This window comes from Phyllobates terribilis, unplaced genomic scaffold (genome assembly GCF_046119375.1).
Source record: "Phyllobates terribilis strain yellow unplaced genomic scaffold, ASM4611937v1 Scaffold_9__5_contigs__length_417890890, whole genome shotgun sequence".
Lineage (NCBI taxonomy): Eukaryota > Metazoa > Chordata > Amphibia > Anura > Dendrobatidae > Phyllobates > Phyllobates terribilis.
Genome location: NW_027362769.1, coordinates 143,137,541 through 143,165,193, shown reverse-complemented (window position 1 = coordinate 143,165,193; position 27,653 = coordinate 143,137,541). Strand labels below are relative to the sequence as shown.

Below are 27,653 nucleotides of genomic sequence, written 5' to 3'. Positions count from 1 at the left end.
GATAGGCTCCACAGGCAAAAGGATCCCAGGGGATGCGGACGGAGCGGCATACGCCATCTGTATTTCTTACTCTGGCCTAGTCAGAGGGATTCCTGCTGCAAGAGGGGTGACCAGCCCCCGATATCTGACTCTGTCACTTCACGTCTCAGTCAGAAAAGCCCGGAGGCTTAGTGGATCCCAGGGGGATACGGACGGAGCGGCCTACGCCACCTGTATCTCTTACACTGCGTTCACCCAGTGGGACCCAGCCTTACACTACGTTCGCACCACACATAGAGTCAGGAGAAGACTTCGTGGGAGAACTTACCAAGGAGAGGAACACACACCAGAGGGATCTCGACAGGTGCTCCTGATCTACCTGGAAAGTGCTGAACCCCCTTCCTGGTGGCCGCAGTACACCGTGAGGAGCAGAGGGAAGTTTTGCATCTAAAGTTCATCTGAATGTGAGTAAAAACCCTGGATGACTTCACACCCCGCTTCAGCCTGTTATTTCCTGCGCGGCACTGCACCAACCACTTCTCATCTCACTGCCCTGAGGCCTGCTCCGCCTGTGGGGAGCCGTTCCACCTTAGCTGCCCATAACACCAGCCTCAGTGGACTGTCGCAGTGCTGGTGGCCCTCACCAGACACCACAGGTGGTGTAGTCGAAATACCACTCATCCTTGAAAGCCCATCAACTATTTTATGTGACCGCCCTGGGCACGGACGGGGTCCAGATCACGACTGCCTCCCCCACCTACACCGACCCGGCTCCGAGTAACCCGCATTTCTCAGGGAGGGCCTCACAGAACCCTCCCCCAAGTGACCACATTTTGGAAACTAGACCCCTTAAGGAACTTATTTAGATGTGTGGTGAGCACTTTGAACCCCCAAGTGTTTCGCAAAAGTTTATGACGTAGAGCCGTGAAAAAAAAAAAAAATTTTCCAAAAAAACGATCTTTTAGCTGCAATTTTTTTATTTTCACAAGGGTACCAGGAAAAATTGGAAACCAAAAGTTGTTGTGCAATTTCTCCTGAGTACGATGATATCCCATATGTGGGGGGAAGCCATTATTTGGGCACACGGCAGGGCTCAGAAGTGAAGGAGCGCCATTTGACGTTTTCAATGCAAAACTCGCTGGAGTTGACAGTGGACCCCATGCCGCGTTTGGAGAGCCCCTGATGTGCCTAAACAGTGGAAACCCCCCACAAGTGACCCCATTTTGGAAACTAGACCCCCCAATGAATTCATCTAGATGTGTGGTGAGCACCTTGAACCCCCAGGTGCTTCACAGAAAATGATAACGTTGACTTGTGAAAATAAAAAAAAAAAACATTTTTTCCACAGAAATGTAAAAAAAAATATTTTCACAAGGGTAACAGGAGAAAGTGGACCTCAAAATCTGTTGTCCAATTCGTCCTGAGTACGCTGATACCCCATGTGTTGGAGAAAACTACTGTTTGGACGCATGTCAGGGCTCGGAAGGGAAGGAGTGACACTTTGGAATGAAGACTTTGATGGAATGGTCTGCGGGCGTCATGTCACGTTCTCAGAGCCCCTGATGTGCCTAAACAGTGGAAATGCCCAACAAGTGCCCCCTTTTTGGAACTGATACCTGATTTTTGAATTCTGTAATGTAGTGTCATACGTCAGTTGTGAAGGACAACTTGGCGAACACTACAGAACTGACGTATGACAACCTGACGAACACTACGTTAGTTGTGTAGTGTTCATCAGGTTGTCATACGTCAGAAATTAATTTAGTAGTGCATGGAAGTAGGGTACCTTCTGAAGCATTCTTTCATGCACAGGCCAGGTTTGTCGGGACAGGTGTTGCATTTGTAAGTGGTGTCCTTGCGTATTCGCCTTATGGAACACACTCGGCACCTCTTTTGTGACTTAACTTTTTTTCCTGTTTGAGGGACCTCTCCCAGGAAATGCTGGCCTGGTACAATTCAAGGTCCTTCAGTTCCGGAAGTACTGGGACCCACTTCGTCACTGCTGCCAAATATCAGGGCCTTGATTACTACCTCCTGGAAGTGAAGGTACGACGTAGAAGTTTGGCCTGCACATTGTGACAGAAGGAAAGCGTTGTGCATTGCCATCTGAACGATGTGCACGGCCAGCTTCTTATAGCATACCTTGGCCTTTCTCAAAGCACTGTACGGCTGGAGGACTTGATCAGAGAGCTCAACTCCCCCCATGTACTTGTTGTACCCCACTACACAGTCTGATTTGACAACCTGTGTAGTTGAACCTTGTACAGTGCTGAGGGAGGTGCCATCACCATGTATGGTGGTCAAGAAAAGGACATCCCTCTTGTCCTTGTACTTGACCACCAACAGGTGATCGCTACATTGGGCTCTGCTCTCACCCCTTCTGAGCAGCTGCCCAATTAGCGTCTTTGGGAGGCCCCTCTGATTTTTGCAGACAGTACCGCAGGCTGCGGTATGTTGCGCAGAGAGGGACTTGAAGAGCGGGACGCTTGTATAAAAGTTATCCACGTGGAGGTGATAACCTTTATCCAGCAGTGGGAGCACCAAATCCCACACAATTTTCCCATTCACTCCCAGGACAGGGGGGCATTCAGGGGGTTCAGTCCACGAGTCCTTCCCTTCATAAACTCTAAACTTGTGAGTGTACCCAGAGGTACTCTCACAAAGTTTATACAGCTTGATACCGTACCTGGCCCTTTTACTGGGCAGGTACTGCCGGAATCTAAGCCGCCCCTTAAAATGGATTAAGGACTCATACATGCAGATGTCCATTTGGGGCACATACACTTCAGCAAACTTGTTGTTGAAGCGCTCGATGACCGGCCGAACTTTGAAAAGACATTCAAAGTTAAGGTCATCGCGTGCAGTACACCTTGCATTATCGTTGTAATGCAAGAACTTGTGGATGGCCTCAAAACGTTTCCGGGTCATGACCATTCAGAACACTGGAGTGTTATACAAAACGTCAACACTCCAGTATTGCTAAAGTTCTGGCTTTTTCAGGATCCCCATATGAAGGACCAGGCCCCAAAACTTCATAATTTCTTCTGTGTCTACAGGAGACCTGTTAGAAAGGCTGTGTGCCCACGTAGCGTTTTTCAAGCGTTTATGCTGCGGAATTTCCGCAGCGGAAACGCTTGTAAAACGCTAGGTAATCCGCACCCCATGGTCCCCAAGGGGATTCCGCATGTTCTATGCACATGCTGCGGATTTTTCCGCAGCGTTTATGCTGCGTACAAAAATCCGCAGCATGTCATTTAATTTTGCGGAAGTGCAGCGGAACTCCCGCCATTGACTTGCATTGAGACGCACAGAAACCGCGACTGTACATTTTTACAAGCGGCTTCTATGCGTCTCTATGTGCGGATGGTACCCAGTTCTGGAGGAGAGGAGACTCTCATCCAGACCTGGGTACCATTGTACCTGTAAAAAAAGTATAAAATAACAAATAAAGTTTATACTCACCTGTCCGGCGTCTTCTCTCTGAATGCCAGCAGCGCTGAAGGACCTTCGGTGACGTCACAGTCATGTGACCGCAGGCCCTTCACCGCTCTGTCTCGCGATATGCCGGCAGCCGGGAACCAGCCAGGAAGCAGCGCTGCAGCCACGCCGGGGCCTCGGGGGTGAGTATAGCTTTATTTGTTTTAATTTTTACGGTTCACACTGTATAAATCCATGCTGTTTGCATGGATTTATACAGTGTGACCTAGTTGTCAAGCACTTTCCAAGTGATGCTATCGCCTGGAAAGTGCTTGTCAATCTGCATGCGTTTTTTTCTGCTAGGGAGATGCAGAAATGCTGCAGAAATTTTCTGCTTCATTTCTGCATCGTGGGCACATAGCCAAAATGATGAAGAGGGGTTTTGTTCCAAAAATTGATGAGTGTACAAATTAGTTTGGGCCACCATGAGGTTTACAAAATCGTCAGAGAAAAAGACTTTGAAAAAGTCTGTTTCTGTGAGGCCGGTGGTGTCAAACTTGATTCCTGATTCCGCCACGAAATCAGGAATCAGTGGCTCATAATTTTTGTCAGTAGTGGGGGCGCTGGTTCTCTCCTGGGGCATCTGCGTGGCGGTCCAGCAGCACCTGAGGGGGAAAAGGAGGAGGAAGAAGAAGAGGAGGAAGACGAGGAATCAGAAAAATAAAGAAAGGCAGGATCCTCGCCCTCGCTGTCAGTGTCGGAGGCAAGGAAAGCGTATGCCTCCTCCGCTGAATAGCGAGTTTGGGATGAGCGGGACATTTTTTGATGCGTATGTGGTGCGTGTGTGTCAGTACTTTTGTGGCGCCCTGCTGTGCATTAGTGCCACAGATCCCAGAGGGGTGCATGGACGGATTCCTCCACAAGAGGCCCTCACAGCATACACACACCTCCACCTTCCACCTCAGACCACCAGAGGGAGCCCGATAGGGATATAAATAGGGAAGGTGGAGCTAGGCAGTTAGTTCCTCTGGAGAGTTCAGCAAGTACAGGTCTGAATACAGAGTCGAGCTCAGTCTAAAGAAGCAGTGTGCCTGCTGCTGTGTGTAGCCTAGTGAGGGCCCGAGCGTGGCCGAAGGCGAGTGGAGTAAGTGAGTAACATAGGGGGCAGAAGAGCTTAACCAGCTCACCCTGAAAGCATATACCAGACACCGTGTCCGTGCTTACAGGGATCTCCATGACCCAGTAAGAAACAACCGGAATCCCTGGGGAACTACAGGTCCCAGGTTCACCAGAAGCTGATACGTACCAGAGCCAGGAGTCACGGAGGCCCCGCAAGCAGGGAGAGTGATCTCCAACAGAAGGCCCTACCACAAGGTCAGCAGGTGCAAGACAGAGACTAAGTTAGGCCTAGCTCCAAGCAGGTCAGAGACTTACTAAACAAAGGCAAGAGACAGGAGGCCCTACACCCGCTCACTGGGGAGAGTCCTGATGTGCACCCCTCACCCTACAGTGCTCCGGTTTGTGCCTTGAATACCACCAGTAGAAGGTACTGAAGTGACTATCGTGTCTGTCCCTGTTCTAACTCTGACCCGGCTGGGTCTCCTCTGTCCTGCATCCCCTCTTCTACGCTGCCCTGAGGCCCTGCTCCACCTGTGGGGAGCTACACCATCTTAGCTGCCAGAACACCGGCCTCAGAGGACTGCTGCAGCGCTGGTGATCCTCACCAGAATCTACAGGTGGCGTCATGAACATTCCCCTTTCCCAAATAAACTTTCCCCCTTCTTTTTAAGAGTGACCCCAGGGTACGGGCACAGGATCCAGCCACCGCGGCATCCCCCAAAACCCACAACAAGGCCCAGGCGCCGAGTCGTCCCCATCCCCTGGGCGCGTCATCTCTTCCTAGCGTCACGAACAGGATTCCGTGCCCGCTGCAACGATGGAGTGTTGTGCCCGTTGCCACCGGGTACTGTGCGCCTTTAATCAAAAACTGTGTATTTAACTGTGGCGAAGATTGCCGCCATTGTTGGGCCGCCGAGCTGGAAGAAGGGCGTAACCGCGGGAAGCTGAGGGGTGTACCTGCTGAAGCGCGCAAAGCCCCGGACACTCCCCATGCCTCGACGTCAAACCAGGAAGCGCCAGGTCCTGGAAGGAGCCCCGTTGAGCGCTCTGACGTAGGACGCAAGCGATGCAAGGTCCTGAAGGAAGACCGTCACCTGCGGAGCTGCGGCCTACCGGAAGAAAGAAAAGAAGGTAGGCCACGGTTCGCTAGGGGGGCGCCAGAATGTCCGAAGAACAGCACAATGCTGAAGCACCAGTTAACCGCCCTGATGTTCAACCCGAGCTCGACGCCGCGCAGGCCGAAGCAGCCGTTCCACCAGCAGGGCCTGTAACCCCTGTCATACCCATGGCCATGAATATTCACAAGGTGGGGGAGGAGAGCAAACCCCCGCCATCTACAGCTGATGACCCGGCTGGGCCAGCCTATCATGGACAGGTGCTTCCCCGGAAGGAGCACCATTATTGAACTGCTGAAAATGTTTTATATGTCTATAATGTTTTTGTTATGCAACGTTTAAGAAATGTGCCTCCCATAAAGGGAAGATTGTTAATGTTTATTGTTTTATAAATTGTACTTCTACCCGGGAGTGCTGAGCTTTGCTAGGGGGGAATGTGGCGCCCTGCTGTGCATTAGTGCCACAGATCCTAGAGGGGTGCATGGACGGATTCCTCCACAAGAGGCCCTCACAGCATACACACACCTCCACCTTCCACCTCAGACCACCAGAGGGAGCCCGATAGGGATATAAATAGGGAAGGTGGAGCTAGGCAGTCAGTTATTCTGGAGAGTTCAGCAAGTACAGGTCTGAATACAGAGTCGAGCTCAGTCTAAAGAAGCAGTGTGCCTGCTGCTGTGTGTAGCCTAGTGAAGGCCCGAGCGTGGCCGAAGGCGAGTGGAGTAAGTGAGTAACATAGGGGGCAGAGGAGCTTAACCAGCTCACCCCGAAAGCATATACCGGACACCGGGTCCAAGCTTACAGGGATCTCCATGACCCAGTAAGAAACAACCGGAATCCCTGGTGAACTACAGGTCCCAGGTTCACCAGAAGCTGATACGTACCAGAGCCAGGAGTCACGGAGGCCCCGCAAGCAGGGAGAGTGATCTCCAACAGAAGGCCCTACCACAAGGTCAGCAGGTGCAAGGCAGAGACTAAGTTAGGCCTAGCTCCAAGCAGGTCAGAGACTTACTAAACAAAGGCAAGAGACAGGAGGCCCTACACCCGCTCACTGGGGAGAGTCCTGATGTGCACCCCTCACCCTACAGTGCCCCGGATTGTGCCTTGAATACCACCAGTAAAAGGTACTGAAGTGACTATCGTGTCTGTCCCTGTTCTTACTCTGACCAGGCTGGGTCTCCTCTGTCCTGCATCCCTGCATCCCCTCTTCTACGCTGCCCTGAGGCCCTGCTCCACCTGTGGGGAGCTACACCATCTTAGCTGCCAGAACACCGGCCTCAGAGGACTGCTGCAGCGCTTGTGATCCTCACCAGAAATTACAGGTGGTGTCACGAACATTCCCCTTTCCCAAATAAACTTTTCCCCTTCTTTTTAAGAGTTACCCCAGGGTACGGGCCCAGGATCCAGCCACCATGGCATTCCCCAAAACCCACAACAAGGCCCGGGCGCTGAGTCGTCCCCATCCCCTGGGCGCATCACTTTATTTAGAGTGTGTGTGTGTGTGTCAGTGTGCTTGGTGTGAACTTTTTTTTTTCTGGAAAAAAAAAGGAACAACCGTAGGTGGTGCAAACAGCGAGCACGAGTGTGGATCGGTGAACTGTGTCACCAATCAACTTTCGGCAGCTGATGGGTGTGCACGCGGATGTGGTGCAAATGAGGAGGAGTGTAAAACTCCGAGCACAAGTGCGGATCAGTGATCTGTGGTCACTAATCAGCGCTCAGCTGCTGCAGAATGCACAAAAAAAAAGTACTGATCAAGTAATGTTCAGCACTTGGTGGCAGAAAGGCGGATGGGAAGGGGGGAAGGAGGAGAGGGGGTAGAGAGGGGGATTGGGGTAGATGAGGACGGATCAAAAAATCCTACTTACAGTTGTCTTCTGTCAGATGTCTTCTGTAGCAGGAGCGGCGATTGTGGTATCACAGGCTTCTGTGGCGCGCAATAGGACAGCGCGACCGCCCACTACAAAAGAAAAGAGGTTAGTGGAAAAAAAAGTGTAAAGTAGCAAGCGCGAGTGCTGACCGGTTATTTGCGTCACCAATCAACATTCAGCGGCTGCTGGATGGACGCACGGAGGTGGTGCAAAGTGGGGGGGGGATGGACAGAAATCCCACACAAAATGACAAAAAACGTCCTGGAAAACAGCAAGCACGGACGTTGATCAGTGACGTAATCACTGGTCAGCACTCAGCTGCTGCAGGATGCACGAAAAAAAAACGAGCTCGGTGGCAGAAAAATGGGATGGGGAAGGTGGGGTAAAATGAGGGGGAGGAGGTTGAGGTGGATGAGGGGAGATCAGAGATGGACTTACCAAAGTCTTCTCTGTTCTTTTTTCAGCAGGATCAGGAGCAGGCTCAGGAGCAGGAGCAGGGTCAATACCAGGATCAGCAGCAGCCCATCAGCAGCAGGAGACCGAAGACCGGAGCAGGAGATCCAGGACACCGCAGCAGGACTGGAGCAGGACACCGGAGCAGTAGCAGGACACCGGAGCAGGAGATCCAGAAGACGGGAGCAGGTAGGAGAAAGGTCTTGTAGTGTCACAGAAAATTCTGTAGCACTACAAGGCCCAGCACAGTGGTGATCAGACGTGACCACTCTGTAGAAATCCTCACCAGGACGGTCACAGGGGGGTGATAGGGTGGTGACAGCCAGGTCACAGGCCGGTCATCACCCGGTCCCCTCCTGGTCAGGTACTCTGATTGGTGTGATCGATGATGACATCAGTCACACCAATCAGAGATGGCTGGGGCCTGGACAGCATCACTGGGGGTCATGGAGCGGTGACAGACAGGTGACAAGCCGGTCACCACCCCGTGACCGCCTGGTCACCTGTGGTCAAGAACTCTGATTGGAGCTATCGATGTCACCATTGATCGCTCCAATCAGAGGTGGATGGGGCCTGGACATACACTACAGGGAGTCATGGGGCGGTGACAAGCAGGTAACAAGCCGGTCACCGCCCTGTAACCGCCCTGTCACCGCGCAGTCGCGCTATGAGTGGTGCGATCAATGTGATCGGCGATCGCACCGATCATAGCGGGTTGGAGAGAGGACTGGGGTCTCTAAGCAACAGCCTAGGATCGGTGCTCTTAGGAGCAGCGATGCTAGGCTGTATATCACTGTTTCCGGCAATCTGATGGCCGGAAACAGTGAGAAATGCTATGATTGGCTGGTCAGAATTGAACAGCCAATCACAGCGATCGTGGTAGCAGGGGGGCGGCGACACCCCCAGGGATGATGGCGCCATCTACTCTGAGGTAAGTTGGCGCCAGAAATTGAATGCGGTCACCGCGACTTCGGTCGCAGGATCGCATTAAAGATTGCGCCTATTAGTACGTAGATGGCCCTATAGGCCCTATATTACTGACAAGGTCGGAAAGGGGTTAAATATTAAATATTATACTTTCAATATTTTTTAAAGTTTTTTTTTATTTTAATTACTTTTTACAACTCTTAGAGGACTTGAACCTGCAATATCATGCCAGAGTATTGCAGTATATGGTGAAAATAATTAATGTACCAAGGTGGTGGCGATGTAGGCCTGCAACAGGCGGCTGCACAGGTTGCACCAATGGTATGTCCGCTCCTAGTGCAGTAGTGAGCATGTGTGACCACTGCTCCATTTCCTGTCTGTAGGAGTGCTGGTCGCACATGCTCAATATTGCTATTTTCCCACAGGTGATTTGGGACCTCAGTAAAGGGTCCCGGCTGTAAGACCCAGAGCAATGTTACATTGATCACTATTCCTGTGGATGGTTGATGTTTGGAGGAGGAGGTGTCGGTCGTACGCAGTATATGAGATAAATGCGAATGTGATCTTTACCCTCACTCTTCATCCTATGGTATAAACTGTACTCATTATCTCCCCACATCTCTGTATTTTCCACCTCCATGTACTATGTCTGATCTAACATAGGGCAATGTCCACTTTGATAAGAGCCACTTTGCTGGGCAGGCGAGTAAAGAACGGGCTCTATGGAAAGTAACAACGCTAAAGCCTGATTCTTCTTGAAACTTTGTTACATCTACACTAGAAATTAACAAACGTTTTAATATATATATGGTATACTTCAGGTTTTATTTTCCATTCACATGCACTTTTTTTTGCCAAAAGTATGTGAACCCCTTTCTATCACACAGTATTTGAGCTTGTTGGACATCCCAATCAATGGGCATTAATCCCATATAACATTTTCCACTTTTATCGGGGAAACTTTTACGCAAGATTTTGCAGTATGATTTTGTGCCTATTCAGCTAATTCAGTATTTGCAGTGATGTTGAAATGGTTCAATATGTTTTTTGGAGTTGAAGAAAGGAATACATGAAATCATTTAGATTCCTCCACATCCAAACTCATTACCCCATGTCTTTAGTGAGCTGCTCGGGTACAGTAACCCTCAAGTGGGACACATACAGCAAATCACATCCCTAGCCCTTTTTGTGCACCCAAGCTGCAATAGTGGCCCTAATGAAGCCCTTAGTGTTCCCACATAGTGTGATATCCCTTTTATTACCCCCACACAGTATGACAGCCCCACAATGCCTCTCACAAAGTATGATATCCCAAAAATGCCTCCACACATACAATAATGCCCTCAAAGTGCCCCTATAGTACAACCCAAACAATGTATCCTCCACACATTATGATGCCCCCGCAGCACCCCCCCCACATATGATGCCCCCCACAGTCCCTTCTCTACTCATTATAATGATTATAAACACAGAATGTTGCCCCCACAGTATGATTGCGCCTTACATACTATATATAATGCCAACACACAGCATGATGCCCCCTTACACACATTATGATGCCACTCACATAGTGCCCCTCACAAAGTATAATGCTCCCTCAATGCCTTTCAAACATTATGATGCCTCAGAACGACTCTCTCCCGAATGGAGCAGGCACAATGTAGTGATGTCATTAGGTCTCCTGTACGGAGCCTCAGATAGTACATCTGAATGGTAGAGCGGGGAGCTGATGACTCCCTGCTCCACCATCAGATTCAACTCTCTCAACTTCTTATAGATGCAGATACAGTTGAAAGCATGACATGCTGCAAACCTTCCAGATCAGGAACTGCAGCTTAGATCACATTTAATGGACTAATTGAATTCACTTTGAATTTCACATAATATTTTGAATCACCAGAACCCAAATCTCAAAATATTTTGAATCACCAGAACCCAAATCTCAAAATATCTTGAATCACCAGAACCCAAATCTTTGTTTTTAAATTCTCTCAAATGAGGGAAAATTTTGGCCTTCTGGACATTATTTTTCTTGATTTATTTTTAGAGCCAAGAAAAGGTTAAAAAAATAAATAAATAGTACCTCTCTGGCTCTGCAGCTCCCAGCTTGGTCCTCAGCTAACTTACTTTCTCTCTTTGGCTCCGGTCTTGTCTACCTTCCTCACTCTTCAAAGCCTCCAGTGCTGGCTATTTGTCAAGTGACGTCATGACATCGAGAGAGGACTAGTGCGTGCCGGAGTCAACAAACGTGAATAAAAATGGAAGAAAAGCCTGGAGCCAATAGAGGAAGTGAACCAGCAGAGTTCTGGGAAGGGAGATCTGTCAGCTACAGAAGTAGGGACAGACATAATTCAAGTTTGGGACTAGCCCATAGTAGGAGGGGAAAGCCTCAGCAAAAAGGGACTGCTTCCTGATAGGCGGTCAGATAGGGAAGTTCGCTAACCAAGGTCAAGTTCTAGTTGCAGTGGGCTGATAGTGGAAGCAAGAACCTATCGTTCGGTGATGTGGGAGGCCTTACTGGAATCCCTTACGGACATTCTTACAACGACCAGAACTCAAGGCTCGATACAGATACTACGAAGAGTGCCTTATCCTCTGGCGTACTGGGGAAGATGAATGTGGAACTGCGTGAAGGGAAGGTAACGGATCTCTGGTGTATTGCGGTACTGGATGGGAAATCCCTGGGGCTGACAGAGCCAGTAAATGTAGGGATAGTCAAGGGGGAACAGATAGTAATGCTGAAAATGTGCTGTATTAAGGAAATGAGAAGTGTTGTGCCTCATACTGCGCGTTACAATCTGATGAACTTGAACTGTCCACTAAACTTTTGCTTGTTGAAATGAACTGCTTGTCCCCTGAGTTGTGTGGGCTAACTCTGGAAGATGGAGGCCTTGAGGCAGCGGAGGCCTGCAGCCTACAAGTGAGTGTGATACACCCCATACCTGACAGCACATTGGGACGAGGACACGATTTTCCTGTAAAGTGCCACGGTGTCATGGAGCAGCAGCTCATCCACAGCTACCGCCCTCGGTCACCTTACAAAAGCTCCCGGTGGGGCGCAGTTTTGTGCTGATGTTGATAACAGAGGAGGTTTGGGCCCTGCAGTTATGGAGACAGCAGAACGTTGGTGACTTTTCCGCACCTTAACACTGTACAACATTATTGCTTTGCAATTTATCTCTGCAGAGCCCGATGGTCACAAGTGCCAATGAGAAGAGGAAAAAAAGCAGGCGCTGCACCACAAAATCAGCACTATGCCCCTTCATTTTCAGGATTGTGGGAGTCTCACAATGCTGGACCACCACAATCGTAAAGTAATATCATATCCTAGCCAAATGGCATCACTTTATAAGATGGAAATACAGCTTCAATGGAAGCTCCGAACACTGTTTCACCTCAACATGTAAGAAGTGCAGCTTCAGGAAAATATCCGGAGATCACACCCACCTGTGATATAATTATACATTCCTCAACTGGTACAACTAATCCAAAACCCTGAGAACAGTGCAGACAAGTCAACTAACACAGTTACTGTCTCCAAATTTCTACTGAGAGAGGAAATCAGATCAGATCTTGTTCATACAAGAGCGTATGCATTACAGTACACGGTTTAATATATATTGGTAAAAAGTGAAAAATAAATTACAAAAATTAAATTTTGCAAAACATAAATAATTATAGAAAACAAAATGTAAAATATTAATACTTTCCTCAACCAAATTCCCACCACAGCTCTTCCAACGCTTCCTGTGTCCCCCAGTCTCAGTCATATTTCTCCATTATTTACTTAATGGTGTTAAGATTTTCTGGAGGTCAAATCTGCTGACAGACTGCCTTTTAAATCGTTTTTTTCATGAAAAAAAAAGATAAATCATAATTAGTGATGGGCGAACCTGATTGATAAAGTTCAGGGTCCATACCGAACACCTAGTGTCCGTGCACGGACTCCGAACACGGACTTCTCCAGGAAGTCCATGTTACTGTTCAGGTTCGGCAGCCCGAACATCAGGTGTTTCCCACGTTGTCATCTGTGTGACAGCGCCAGAAATACTGGCTCTGATCAGCAGTAAGTTTGTTACCGCCAGTCAGAGCACTGCGGTTCCCACGCGGTAAAAAGGGTACCGCCGGTCACAGGCTTCGGCTGATGAGAGTACTACTCTCATCATTCTACACCTTCTCTCGCTGATAGCAGTGAGAGCAGGCGAGGCTGAAGAGAGTATTCATCCATTTTTGCCAACCAGCCAAGCTAAAGCAAACAGCTCGGGCCTGGTATTCTTTGACTGGGAAGGGGCCATGTATATTGGCCCTCCTCAGCCTAAAAAAAGCAGTCCGCAACTGCCCCAGAAAAGGTGCATCTATAAGATGTGCCTATTCTGGCACTTTGCTTGGCTCTTCCCACTTGCCATGGGGTGGTGGCAAGTGGGGTAATATTTGTGGGGTTGATGTCAGCTGTTTTATGGCCGCTGACATCAAGCGCATGGGTTAGTAATGGAGAGGAGTCTACAAGACGCCCCTATTACTAACCCCATAGTCATATTGTAAGAAATACATAACCAGAATAAAGTTCTTTAATTGAAAGATAGACAGACGCCTTTATTTTCAACTCACCGTCCCTCTTTTTCCCATTTATTACTGTAAAATAAAAAATAATAAACCACCATATTCCTCACCTATCCGCCAAGAATCACTATGTGATGCTGTTACATCTGGGTAGTTTTTTGAGTGGTGGCATGATGCCACCGCTCAGCAAGCCAGTCAGAACACATTGAGACAGGAGCATGATTACGTTCCTGCAGTGTGTAGCGCTGACATGAGAAAGGTCACTGGAGTTCATAGCTGATGAACCCCCGTCACCTCACTGATGTCACCGCTCGCTGCATGAGAACTCTCTCAAATACAGCTGATAACATGACTTCAGGTATCAATTACTCATATTAGATACTCCTTGTATCTATCCCTTCGTATCATAATTGATGTGTTGCATCTGTCCCTACTATATTCTATTAAGACTTACTACTATTGTTATGCTTATGTTGATAAGGGAGGATGTCAGTACAACATATTCCCCTTCTATGCTGCTGGTTACATTCATGTGAAGCTAGGGCACTTTTGATTATACTGATTCTCTGAGCTGTTAATACAGTGCAGTCAAATGGTTGTCTAGACATTTTGTTGCAGTTACAATTATTTCATCTGCCAACTAACTTGTCGGTCTGGTAAGCATTTGGTGCAATGCATCTTCAGCTTTAAGCTTCCCATCCATATTGAGATACTTCTGAATATTTACGCCACTGAGCTGTTATTATGACGACATGGTGTGGAAGCATTCAGCTGTTGTAATCATATGATGTATAATCTTTCTATACTAGGAATTGATTTAATAAGATCATTAAGTATAACCAATTTTTCTTATATTTATGTCTGGTGCCATATTGTGGTCTATAAACTAAATCAAGATATTGCTTAACATTTCTCTTCATATTCAGATTGAAAGGGATACATTATTATTTTTTACTTCACCGTCATATAAAGATTTACTGTATACTGTAACAGGGACTGGGTCACCAAGAGTCAATGGTGCAACCTGCAGTCTCAATGTTCTTTTTTACATGCTTTCTCACTTTGTATATATATTTCATACTATAATGTTTAATATTTAATAAACTTAATATTTTATATATCATAAAAAAAATAATTTCCCTTCCTTATTTTTTTTATCTCTCTTCAAGGATTTAATTGTTGTGGAGATTACTCCACATGTTACCTTTATTAGGAGATGGATCTTTCTTTTTGGTTTACAATATTATTAAATAGGAATTATGGGAGCTATAATATTTCTTAGGAGGATTTTTTAGGTTGTTAAGTACAGTAAGGTCACCTGAGTTCATAGCTGCCTTTTCTCTTGCTTTGCAAGTGCTAGTGCCGGACTGATGAACGACCGCGAGTCCGACACTCGGCACTCTGGCATTCATCAGTCCAACACGCAAGCTACCGTAAGACCCGGTGGCTGTGAACTCTGGTAACCTTCAAGGTTACCAGAGTTCACAGCCACCGGGTCTCCCAACAGCTGCAATGCGGAAACCTCAGAGGAAACTTTGAGGGACATTTTAAGGTTACTGGAGTTTCCAGCTCTGAAACACCTAGAGGCGGTGAACTAAGGTTACCTTGGGTGTTTATTTTACTGTACTTGTTAATAAATAAAAAAATTAATGAAAATACTCAATTATGTTACCGCAGGTCACTAAAGCTGCAATCTGAGGCTCAGCTCATTGTCTCCTGGATTCACCAGATGTAACAGAGCTGGAGATCTTCGGGGGACAAATGGATTGTCGTCAGACAGGTAAGGAACATGAAGTTTTATTATTTTTAATTTTACATTAATAAATGGATAAAAGAGGGTCGGGAGTGTTTATTTCAAATGAAGAAGTCTGTGTTTTTACTTCAAATAAAGGACATTTCTCTGTGTCTGTGGTTTTATTACATTTCACTATGGGTTTAGTAATGGGGGAGTCTTATAGACGACTCTCCCTTGCTAACCTGTGGGCTTGATGTCAGCAGCCATAAGGCAGTTGACATCAACCCCACAAATATTACCCCACTTGCCACCGCACCAGGGCACGCAGGAAGAGCCGGGCAAAGTGCCAGAATTAGCACATTTAATGGATGCGCCTTTTCTGGGGCGGCTGCGGGCTGCTATTTTTAGGCTGGGGAGAGCGAGTATACATGGCCCCTTACCAGTCTGGGAATACCAGCCCCCAGTTGTCTGTTTTAACTTGGCTGATTGTCAAAAATGGGAGAGACCCCAAGCCATTTTTAAAATAATTTATTTAAATATTTAAAAAAAAAACGGCCCCCTCTATTCTTGATAACCAGCCATGATAAAGCTGACAGCTAGGGCTTGCAGCCCGCAGCTGTCAGTTTTGCCTGCGCTTGTTATCAAAAATAGAAGAGACCCCACACCATTTTTTATTATTTATTTATTTATTGCACAGGCGCCGGCTGTTGAATACTTGATGAGGTTGGAACCTCAGCACCACACTTTGTGGCGCTGAGGTTCCACCCTTAATAAGTCTGGACTACGAGTCCCTTCCTCAGGCACACAATTCTTTCAAAAGGACAGTGTGTCGGTCTTTCTCCTTCTAGGCTGGTGAATACTTTCATCAGCCTTGCCTGCTCTCGCTGCTATCAGCGACAGCAAGCGTAGGATGATGAAAGTAGTACTCTCATCAGCTGTGTGTCAGAAGTGACAGACAGTTGCCCTGCTGTTGGTTGCAGGAGATCTCTACGTTTTGCATTGCAGACACCTTCTTAGAGGCTGTCTCTCTAGGACCCAGCGGCTACCTTCATCTGGCTAATTAACACCCTGGCCTGGGTATATAAATACCTGCTGTCTGCAAGGGGAGGAGCCGGCGATACTCACATTTCCCTTTGTGAAGGCTCGGAGCAAGTGTATTACTTCATCCTCTCTGGAGCTATGAGAACGGGTGTTCATCTCTGAAGTCAACTAAAAGCTAAGCTATCTCCCTTGTTTGTTCCCCCTTGTTGTCTTTAGTGATCAGTGGGGATCGACTAGCACTCATCCCCCTCCCTTCCCTAACCAGGGCCCAACGCCAGGGAAAAACAGGGAGAGGTTCACGTGCGGTGATTGGTGAAGAGCCAATACAGGGACTTTAGTGGAGACAGGGTGATATTAGATCAGCCTAGGAGGTCTCCACTCCCCCCTTTCCCTAGAGTTTGAGCTCCCTGTCCCTCTTCCCTTTGTGTTGCACTAAGTCTTTCCCACACCTGGCATGACATCAGAGCCGACGCCTGTGACCAGTGGTAACCTTTTTACCACTGGTCACAGCAGCTGCTTGGGAAGCGCAGCGCTCTGACTGGCAGTAACTTCGTTACTACCAATCAGGGCCGGTGTTTCTCGCATTGTCACACAGATGACAGCGTGAGAAACACCCGATGTTCGGGCCCCCATTAATTTTAATGAGGTCGGGGTTCGAGTTCAGGTACTGATCTGGTACCCGAACCAAACTTTTTTTAATGTTCGGCCGAACGCACCGGTCCCGAACATCCATAGGTTCGCCCATCACTAATCATAATGAAAAAGGTAAAATATAAAACTCCCTAATATAGATCATCTCCAGTATATTCCACCCCTATGTAGCCACTCCGTTCCCTGGTTCCTGCCAAAATATACCAGCATTTTCTGTGCTGGCATGTTACTGCAGGAGGTTCAAAAGGGGTTTGGCAAAAACTAATTTGCCCAACTTCTCTGTCTTTGCTTCAGAAGGGACCTAGTAATTCACTGATATATTTTAAGTTTCAGCAGGTATGAGTGTACATACATTACTGTGCAAGCGTTTTAGGCAGGTGTGGAAAAAATTCTGCAAAGTTAGAATGCTTTTCAAAAATAGAAATGTTAATAGATTATATATAGAGTATTGAGTTAAAAGGACTCTCATCCAGTGGTCACGTCGGTCAATGGTCACCAGATCAAGCCTCCTCCTAATTGCCGGAAATTGTTTCAGAAAAAGAAGTATTTCTCCCACAAAATTATTGCAACTACACATGTTTTGTTATACACGTGTTTATCTCCTTTGTGTGTATTGGAACAACACAAAAAATGAGAAAAAAAAGGCAAATTGGACATCATTTCACACAAAACCCCAAAAATGGGCAGGACAAAATTGTTGGCACCCTCAACTTAATATTTGGTTGCACACCCTTTGGAATAAATAACTGAAATCAATCGCTTCCTATAACCATCAACGAGCTTCTTACCCCCTCTCAACTGGAATTTTGGACCACTCTTCTTTTGCAAACTGCTCCGGGTCTCTCATATTTGAAGGTGTCTTCTCCCAACAGCAATTTTAAGATCTCTCCATAGGTGATCAATGGGATTTAGATTCGGACTCATTGCTGCCACTTCAAAACTCTCCAGCGCTTTGTTTCCATCCATTTCTGGGTGCTTCTTGAAATGTGTTTGGGGTCATTGTTCCGCTGGAAGACCCATGACCTAGGATGCAAACCCAGTTTTCTGACACTGGGCACTACATTGCGACCCAAAATCCTTTGTTAATCTTCAGATTTCATGATGCCTTGCACACAGTCCAGGCATCCAGTGCCAGAGGCAGCAAAACAACCCCAAAACATCTTTGAACCTCCACCATGTTTGACTGTAGGTACTGTGTTCTTTTCTTTGTAGGCCTCATTTTGTTTTTGGTAAACAGGAGAATAACCGTAGGATGATGTGCTTTAACAAAAAGCTATCTTGGTCTCATCTGTCCACAAGATGCTTTCCCAGAAGAAGTTTGGCTTACTCATGCACATTTTGGCAAACAGTATAGCTTTTTTATGTCTCTGTCTCCTGCCATAGTGTTTCATTTCATTCAAATGAGAATGGATAGTTCGTGCTGTCACTGATGCACCCTGAGCCTGCAGGACAGCTTGAATTTCTTTGGAACTTGATTGGGGCTGCTAATCTACCATCCACACTATCTTACATTATACGTATATACATAAGTATAAGTCATTATTCATAGAATAATTTCTATTTGGCGATTTTTCCATACAGTTGTTTTACGCCTATCTATAACTGTTGTCACATCTGGAGAACTTTCTGTCCATGAGGCCTGAAGACAGATGACATTACATTGCTTTGGTAACTGTATCCTTTTTCACTTTTACCCAAATATTGCTCCTTGTGCAATAAAAAAACAAACAACAAGTCATCTGTGTCAGCGCTTTGGGAATTAACGAGCATTTCATAAAAAGAGTAGGGCAAAAGGCCTACAGCAGTTTGTGCAATCCCACTGATGGCATAAGGAAAAAACATGATATAGAAGATGGAAGATTTTATTTCTTTGTTTAGATTGTTTATATACTTGTCAGCCATGAAATTGTATCAATAGTGCTTTTCATCTCTACTCCATTGCTATGCAAGAATAATCTACACATCCACTATACTCTCTGCAATAGTTACAGTTGAGTCAAGTGATTAGAGAGGTGTCGAGAATAATAACTAACTTTATGATTGCTGTCTGGATTAGAAAAAAAAACATTTTCCTATATCCTGTTAGGAAATTGTGAGTCAGGCTGTGTGCCCACGATGCGTTTTTTAAGCGTTTCCGCAGAGGCAAAAACGCTGCAGAAACGCTTAAAAAACGCATGGTAGAAGGCCTGCCATGTTCCCCAATGATAATCCGCATGTGCTGTGCACATGCTGCGGAAATTTCCGCTGCGGATTATCATTGCGGAAAAAAACGCAGCACTACCAATTATTTTGCGGAAGTGCTGCGTTTTCGCCGCCATTGACTTGCATTAGATCGCATGGATTACGCATCACTGCATATGTAGATGCGCATTCCATGCGTTCTAATGTGCGGATGGTACCCAGGTCTAGAGGACAGGAGACTCTCCTCCGGACCTGGGTACCATTGAAAACTGTAAAAAAAAGAATAAAATAAAAAATAAATATATACTTACCTTCTGGCGGCACGTGGTGCGCTCCTCCTTGCTTGGCGGCACTTCGCGATGGAATGAAGGACCTGCGCTGACGTCAGAGTCATGTGACGGGTCACGCGACGCTGACGTCGGCAGGTCCTTCAGTCTACCGCTGCCGGCAGCCGGGACGGTGAAGCAAGCCAGCGCGGGCCATCGGAGGGTAAGTATAGATTTATTTTTTTATTTTTTGACATTCTCTCGGTCACAGTATATAAATCCATGCCGGTTGCATGGATTTATATAGTGTGACCAAGTTGACAAGCACTTTCCAAGTGATGCTAAAATCACTTGGAAAGCGCTTGTCAACCCGCATGCGGAAATGCATGTGAAGAACCCTTCACTTCCGCATGTCCCTGGCAGGAAAACGCATGTACAATCCGCATGTACAATCCGCATGTACAATCCGCATGTACAATCTGCATGTACAATCCGCATGCTTTTTTTCTGCCAGGTAGATGCAGAAACGCTCAGGAAAAAATCCTGAGCATTTCTGCATCGTGGGCACATAGCTTAAATATAGAAAAGTTGTCTGTTCAAGATTCTCTTAACTTTGCACCAGAGTGAAAAGTGGATACACAGAGAATGTCCCACTCTGGACCTGAGTGTAAGGCTTCATTTACCCTATCATGGCACATGGAACGGGTGTCACGGATGGGGATACTAGACTTCTAACCGGCTCACCAACAAAAAGTCACATACCCAATGTACAAACAGACAAGATGTTTTATTAAAACTTTCTTCCAAACAGAGGCTCTTTGCTTACGGTAAATGGTGCTTAAAGAGGACCAGGTCAACAGTGTCCAGTTGTTGCTCTTATTTTATACCCGTTGCTCACCTGAGTACTCAGTTTTTTTTTTTTTTTTTTTATAAATCCGCAATATGGTTCCAGAGATATTTGCGTAATTATTTAGTGCTAATTTTTATGGTCTTTACCAAGGGAGTGTGGCTGAAAAGGCTCCTTGGTGGCGTATCTTCAGACTGTACAGTATTATTATAGCCAACAAGAAAGACATATTGGAGAGGGAGGTTTATACGTGGAAGGGAAGAAACCACTAAGTAAGAGTAAATACCTCAGTATACCTATAAGTAATCTCCAAAATAGCACAGAAGGGATTTATTAATCATAAAAATATATACTTTATTGAAAAAAAATCATATAGTGCACAATATTAGTCAGATGTAAATAGTAGGGAAGGGGTATGGGGGGGGAGGGGACAGCCTATCACAGGCCAGCAGGTGACATCTGCGCGTGTCAGTGACGTCATACGCTGCTGTGCTGGGACGCAGAGGTCAGCTGCTGGCCTGTGATAGGCCGGCGGCTGGCACTGGTATTGCTGTGCGGAGAGCCGGTCTCTGCGCAGCAATACACTGAACTGAAGCGCAGCTGCCGGCAGCTCCTGGACCGGGCCGCGATCGGGGTCTATGGTGCCTGCCGGCCGCATGAAGAAGCCTGAAGAGCCGCATGCGACCCCTGATCTAGGTGCTGGGGCAGCACGGTGGCTCAGTGGTTAACACTGCAACCTTGCATTGCTGGGTTCCTGGGTTCAAATCCCACCAAGTACAACATCTGCAAGGAGTTTGTATGTTCTCCCCGTGTTTGTGTGGGTTTCCTCCAGTTTCCTCCCACACTCCAAAGACATACTGATAGGAAATTTAGATTGTGAGCCCCAATGGGGACAGTGCCAATAATGTCTGTGAACTGTAAAGCACTGCAGAATATGTTGGCGCTATATACTGTAAATAAAAATATTATTATTCATACACAGGTATCATAACAAAATCATGAGCTAAAGCCAACATGGTGTTGCAGGAAAGCAATGTACAACAGCAGCAGTGGCGGTCTGACCCAACAGCTTGCAAAAATGTTAAAACAAACTTTTCCAACCCTTTTATAAGAGCTGTAAAGGAACTGAAGAATTGCTGGAAAATGTTATGTTATTATCATCACGAGATCATGAGATCCTTCTTAAAAGTAGTAGTACTCCTTCACCTTGTTTCAGTGGCACAAGTAAAAACTATAAGTGTAATATAAACTCATGAAATATTTTGCAATACAAACTGCATGCATCAATACATAGATCTCTTCAACCTGATGAGGCTGGTGTACTTCTTTTGAAAATACATATCAAAATGGCTTAATAAGCCTGATATTAAAATGAGCATTTTATGAGTCCAACTAAAGCTACAGCTGGACTCGCAAAAAGTGCTGGACTAATACTACAGATAACTCACCGGCAGGTAAATGGAGTGTTCTATTATTGCAGAAATCGGAGTGGCAGCATTCCGTCCTGGTGATGTTGTTTGAGCTGTGACAGTAAACTTGAGCTTTCAACTCAAGAAGAGAAATACAGGACTTGATGACTTCTTCTCTGCCATTTGTAAGCATCACTGAGGTCCAGCAAGCTCCCTCTGTTTGGCAGGTATAGTTGGTGCTTTCACACATCAGACACACACACTTAAGACCTTGAAAGGAAGGAAAAAAAACTCTATTAGAATATTTTGGGGATGATTTATATGATTTGAACACAGATATAATATTCATAATAGGTTCTTCAGAAGGAAAAAATATATTAAAATGGCTCAAAGAACATTCAGCAGCAGCCAGGCGACCCAGGATTTTTGTTTTGCCGTGTGACAAGAAAAATAAATCTGGTTTATGCTTGAAAAACTGGTAAAAACGCAGGTTACAAGTCATAAAATGGCCAGAAAGAGTCTCATTCCTCAAAAACACACACATGATGGTTTGTTATGAAAAGTCACCTGAGACTACATATTAGATTGCTTGCTTTTATTTAATGAAACGGTGTAACCAACATTTTCTCAAAGAATACTTATGGTCATTTGAGCCTTTGTCATGTGATCACAGAACATCCATTACCTGTGGTCATTAATCTTGATCATATTTTAAGGGGCAAAGTTTGACCCCATTACTGTTCCCTTTTTGCACCATTGAGCTGAAAATTATGTTTATGACAAAACAACTGTGGGTGCTAGCTGGTAAACAGTAATAGACTACATATTGGATACTTTCAGCAATATTTGCCGAGTCCCTAAATACTGTTCAACTTATACGCTACCTATTCTCTGCAAATACATTAATTAAAACTGAAGTCTTATCATTAAGACATTTCGGCAGGCGGGAATCAAAAGGGAAGCCGCTTGTTGTACTAATCCTACCCCACCACACCCTCAATGGAAAATCCAGCAATGTATCATCTGCAGGCATGTCACTTCCAACAACCTCAATATAATACTGTATGTCTGACACACAACGCTCTCCGTCATGTCTTTCATAGACAGAGGTTTACCTGTTCCCAGTACAGGCGTGTCACTTTAATAGCTGTTGAAAACTACTCTCAAGCATTCAATGATACAATTTGTCAAGTTGTGTCTGGAACCATTCACAGTCGGTGTTACTGTGGTATCTAATTCGGAGGGTCAAAGGTACACACAAAAACAATTTGGTGGTAATTCAGATGCTCACTGAACAACCTGTAATAGATAGTTCAGTGCTCATAAGAAGCTGTTGTTCTCGGCAGCGGGAGTCCTGTTTACACAGGATGATGTGCTGCTGAGAGCGATGATCATTTGTTCAGAACAAGAGATCATTTTACCCGACGAACAAAAATTCAGTTCGTGCATTGAGTGATCGGCAACAAGATTATAGTGACACTAGCGTTCATAGTAATGCTTAGTCATGATAATCTTGCAGAGTTAATAGACCTTAAGATTGCATTCACACCACGCACCACGCTTCAAATGACTGCCGACCGGCAACATTTTTGCTGTTCAACTGTAATTTAATAGCCTGTGTACACAGGCAGGCTGCTCTTCAGATGTGCATTGAATGATCAGTAATAGATCGTTCAGTGAGCGTAGGTTGCTAATGTTCTCGGCAGCACAAGTCCTGTTTACACAGGATGATGTGCAGCCGAGAATGATGATCTTTTGGACAAACCAAAAGATTATTTCATCCGACGAATGAGTTTTTTGCTAGTTCATTCGGTGAAAGACAACCTGTTTACACTGCACGATTCTCATGAAAAGAGCATTCCTTGGAGTATAGTGTTGTAAATTCACCTTAAAGGGAATCTGACACCAGGTTTTGCCACCTAATCTGAGAGCAGCATAATGTAGGTGAAGAGACCCTGATTCCAGCCATGTGTCACTTACTGGGCTGCTTAGTGTAGTTTTGATAAAATCAATTTTATCAGCAGGAAATTATCACTAGAGGATAAGTAAACCTGCTGCCATGAAGTCCAACCACATCCCAACACTGATTAGCACAGTGTACACAGAAAGCGGCCAATCAGTGGTGTGGGCGGGGTTATACCGAGCTCAGCATTCAGAGAACTGCTAGATCTGTAGCAGATAAAACATTTATTTTCTGAAAATGACAGCAAGCAGCCCAGTAAGTGACATGACGCGCCCCCTGGGCCAGTGTTGTTGGGGATACCCGGAGCCGGATCAGATGGGGGTTGTAGTCTCCGAGTGGCTGTGACCCGGTCCGTGCCCAGGGTGTCAAACTCAGTGTGTGGCAGTCCTTATGATGTTACTAGATGTTCTTTTGTGTCGACTACGCCACCCGTTGATTTGCGGTCAGTACGGCCGCCGCTGCAGCAGGGTCCACTGAGGCTGGTGATGTGTGTGCAGCTTAGGTAGTATAACCCCCAACGGAAGGGGTATAGCCTCAGGGGGTCAGTTGCAGAGGATGGGGGTTGTGGTGGTGCAGCGGGGATGGAAATGAGACTCAGAGTCGGGCTGTGCAGTTCAGGGTTTGTTTACTTACTGCAGTTGTTCTGGTAACTCCGGCCTTAAGTGACCACCCGAGCCGTACTGCGTCCACCAGGTCCTGGACTCGGCCAACCCCCAGGTGATTCTGGAGCGTGGTCCTGAGCTCCCTTTCTGTCCTGTCCTCTTCTCTGGCCTTCCCCACCAGGGATCCACCTATGTCCGGCTCCCTCGGGCCTCTTGGTGGTAAACCCTTGTCTCTGGGTTCCCTGACCCTATTCCTGGTCTGCCTTCCGGGTGGATTTAGTGGGTGGTCGTGGCAGATCCTGCCCACGACCTCTGGTTCCTGGCTAAGGTGTGCTGTAGCCTCTGCCAGCTTGGGATCCGGTACCCTGTTGCCAACTCTTCACCCTCTGGTCTAATTTGGGCTCTTGGAGTTCCTTCTTTCTCCCCCTCTGGGTCTTTCTTTCTCCTCTCTCTCTCTGGGCCTTGGAGCTGCTCTTCTCCTCTGCTCTCTTCCTCTGCTCTGCTCTGACAAAAGACTGACAGACTGACCCTGATCTAAGATGGTTCCCACCTTATATACTCCCTCTATGTGTGAGCTCAGGTGACCAGCACCCAATGAGCTCCTAGCTTTACCCAGGCTGTTCCCCCTATCTGCCCCTACACTACTGGGATGTTCCACCCCCCTCCCACTCCAGCCAGGAACAGACTCTGTTGTACCTGCACATTTCTCTAGTGGGAGTACCATCGGTCTGTTCCTCGGAAATGGGATGTGTGTAGTGCATGCAGCTAACTGAGCTCAGTTCCACACTCCATCCTTACCCGGGAGTGGAATATCACACCTCTGGCTTGAGGTGTAATACCCCTGTAGCAGCCGAATCCTCAGGGTGCTACATTCCCCCCTGGTAAATCACAGCACGTCCTCGGGCTGTAAGATATAAACATCCACAAACATACATTTTTTTTTTTTTTCATAAAACATAAACATATAAAACATATAAAACATCATCAGCAGCAATAAACTTTTCATATAAACATTCTTGTTTCTGGTTCCTCCGGTCACGGTGCAACTTGTGACCGGGTAAAGTGCGACAGTCTCTTTAAGAAAATGGTTTTCCTATAAAACCAGTAGGGGGCGCTTTAGGAAGCGCAACTATATACAAAAGGGAAGGTGGCCGCTCTCAGTCCTCGGCCAGGTTATGGATAGGGGACACACGGGTTAACAGTTCAATTCGCTGGTCCCAACGGGGACTATAATAGCAGCAACAGTTTTTGGTACCCTTACGGGTAACTATATACAGTCTCTTCACTACCGTACTCAACGACGGCGTCCTCCTGCTCTTTCTTTGTGGACAGTTTCAGTTTCAGACCCGTCCGGGTCCTCTTGCTCCTCCTCACACCGCAGCTCCTCCTCCGTCAGGCGATGCACATGGAGGGCGTAGGGTCCTTTGGCACACTTGTGCCGGGTGAAGGTGACCTCGTCCCCTAAATACAGGTCACGACCTCTGTGTCCCTCCGGTAGGTGGGACTCAACGTCTCTCCTGGTCACGAAGACGTCGCCTGGGGTGCGGTGATCCCTGATGAAACCCCACCCATGCTGCAGATTGAACTTTATCACAGTCCCGATGGTACGGGGACCATGCGCTGCACGGGGGTTTCTCCTGGTCCGGCTCTTCTGCTCCGCGCTCCTTATTTGGGCTTGTTGTTCCCGGACCCGCCTCTCTCTCCGCTCCCTCTCAAAGACCTCGAGCTGCTGGCGGCAGCACTCTGCACGCTCTGCTGCGGCTGCCCGAGTCTCCTGAGTGAACCCCATGAGGTCTTCTCCGGTGGGATCCCACTCAAACTGGGTCTCTTCTAGCGGGGGCGAGATCCTCTTCATGGGCTTTGGAGCCGGGATCAGGGGTTCGCACATGGCCCTTGCTTTTTGCAGCTCCAGCTGGATGTATTCCTGGGGCCATACGAAGGGCTGCCCATCCGGGCACGTATGCTGGGCGAACAAGTCCTCACCCAGGTGCGGTACTTTAGGTGTTATGGGCGCCGTGGTGGTAGCGGTGCCCGGGTTAACCAGGCCTTGCGACCAGGCCTGGGGCACCTTGAAAGTAAAGGGCACCGTAAGAACGGCGGCGCCCTGTGTTACTTGGCCCTGCGACCAGGCCGGGGGCTCCGCGGAGGTAGGGGGCGCTGTTGGTATTGCGTCGCCCGGGGGTACTAGGCCTTGCGACCAGGCCGATGGTATTTCCTGCTTGGCCACGCTCGAGGTCGAGGCGTGTGACGTCACAGGGGTCGCGGCTTCCGTTTGAGGCCTAGTCTGCGGCGGTGACGTTGCAGCGACGGGCACGGCAGGGGGTACTTCGGGCTCTGCGACGGGGAGCTGGGGCAGGCACGCGGTTTCCCGGCTCGGGGTAGTGACGTCCCCTTTACCTGCCTCCATTCGTTCGGCTCCCTTCTCGGCGCCGTCTCCGGCCTTCAGTCCTCCTGCGCCATCCTCAGAGGCGGTCTGTCTCCTCGTCTCGGGTGGCGTGCTCCGCTGACGAGTCTCGGTCTGCTGGGCCATCTCTCGGCTCCACTCCGCCAACGTCTCTCGTTGCACCCGGGCCAACCTCTGTGCGAGGCCCTCCAGCGCAGTCTGTGCACACTCCCGATCTCGGGGGAGCTGTGCTAGGATCTCCAGCAGGCCTTCTGGAGTGGCGACCTGCAACAGGCTCCTGACCACTGGGTCGGTGCTGCCTGGAGTGGCGGCCCGCATCAGGCTCCTGACCACTGGGTCGGTGCTGCCTGGCTCTCCCTCCATCTCCGGGTAGGCTCTCTCTGGACTCTCTTCCAGACGTCTTGTCTCCGGGTGCGCTCTCTCCAGACTGCTCCAGGCGACACCCATCTTTGTTCTCTTGTTCTGTCTCCGCCCACATCGAGGGTGGTCCCGGGGCAACTTCAGTTCCAGGGGCAGTTCTCTCACGCTGATGGACACTTCCAGCATCACAGTCTCTGTTGGTGGGCGCGGTTTCCGCTTTTGGCGCCATTCTTCGACCTGGCCCACGATGGGAGGTGGCCTCTTGCCACCCTCTGGCACGCCCATAATGGCGTCCGCTCCCCCAAGGCGGGAAATCTTCAGAAATGGCGGGAATCGTCTCCCAGTGGCGGGAAACTCCATGGATGGCGGGAAAAAGCTGCAAATGGCGGACAACCGGCGGGAAACGACCTGTGATGGGGCCCGATGGCGGGGACCCTCCGGAACCGGCAGGAGACTTCTTTTTGAGGTAACGGTGAACTTTTCTTCAGGCACGCAGTACCCGGTTGTTGCGGGCACGTTATCCTGCCGACTACGCCAAAGTTGACGCGCCCCCTGGGCCAGTGTTGTTGGGGATACCCGGAGCCGGATCAGATGGGGGTTGTAGTCTCCGAGTGGCTGTGACCCGGTCCGTGCCCAGGGTGTCAAACTCAGTGTGTGGCAGTCCTTATGATGTTACTAGATGTTCTTTTGTGTCGACTACGCCACCCGTTGATTTGCGGTCAGTACGGCCGCCGCTGCAGCAGGGTCCACTGA

At 47.8% G+C, this 27,653-nt stretch overlaps 1 protein-coding gene across 2 annotated transcripts in view; it reads right to left on the bottom strand.

The window, feature by feature from the left end:
* Nucleotides 1–27,653, bottom strand: part of ACVR1C (activin A receptor type 1C) — a 91,616-nt gene that overhangs the window by 38,199 nt on the left and 25,764 nt on the right. For both annotated transcript variants that reach the window (XM_073647148.1, XM_073647149.1), the window contains exon 2: nt 21,611–21,841. In XM_073647148.1, coding sequence (XP_073503249.1) covers nt 21,611–21,841 — 231 coding nt within the window. The remainder of the gene's footprint in view (nt 1–21,610; nt 21,842–27,653) is intronic.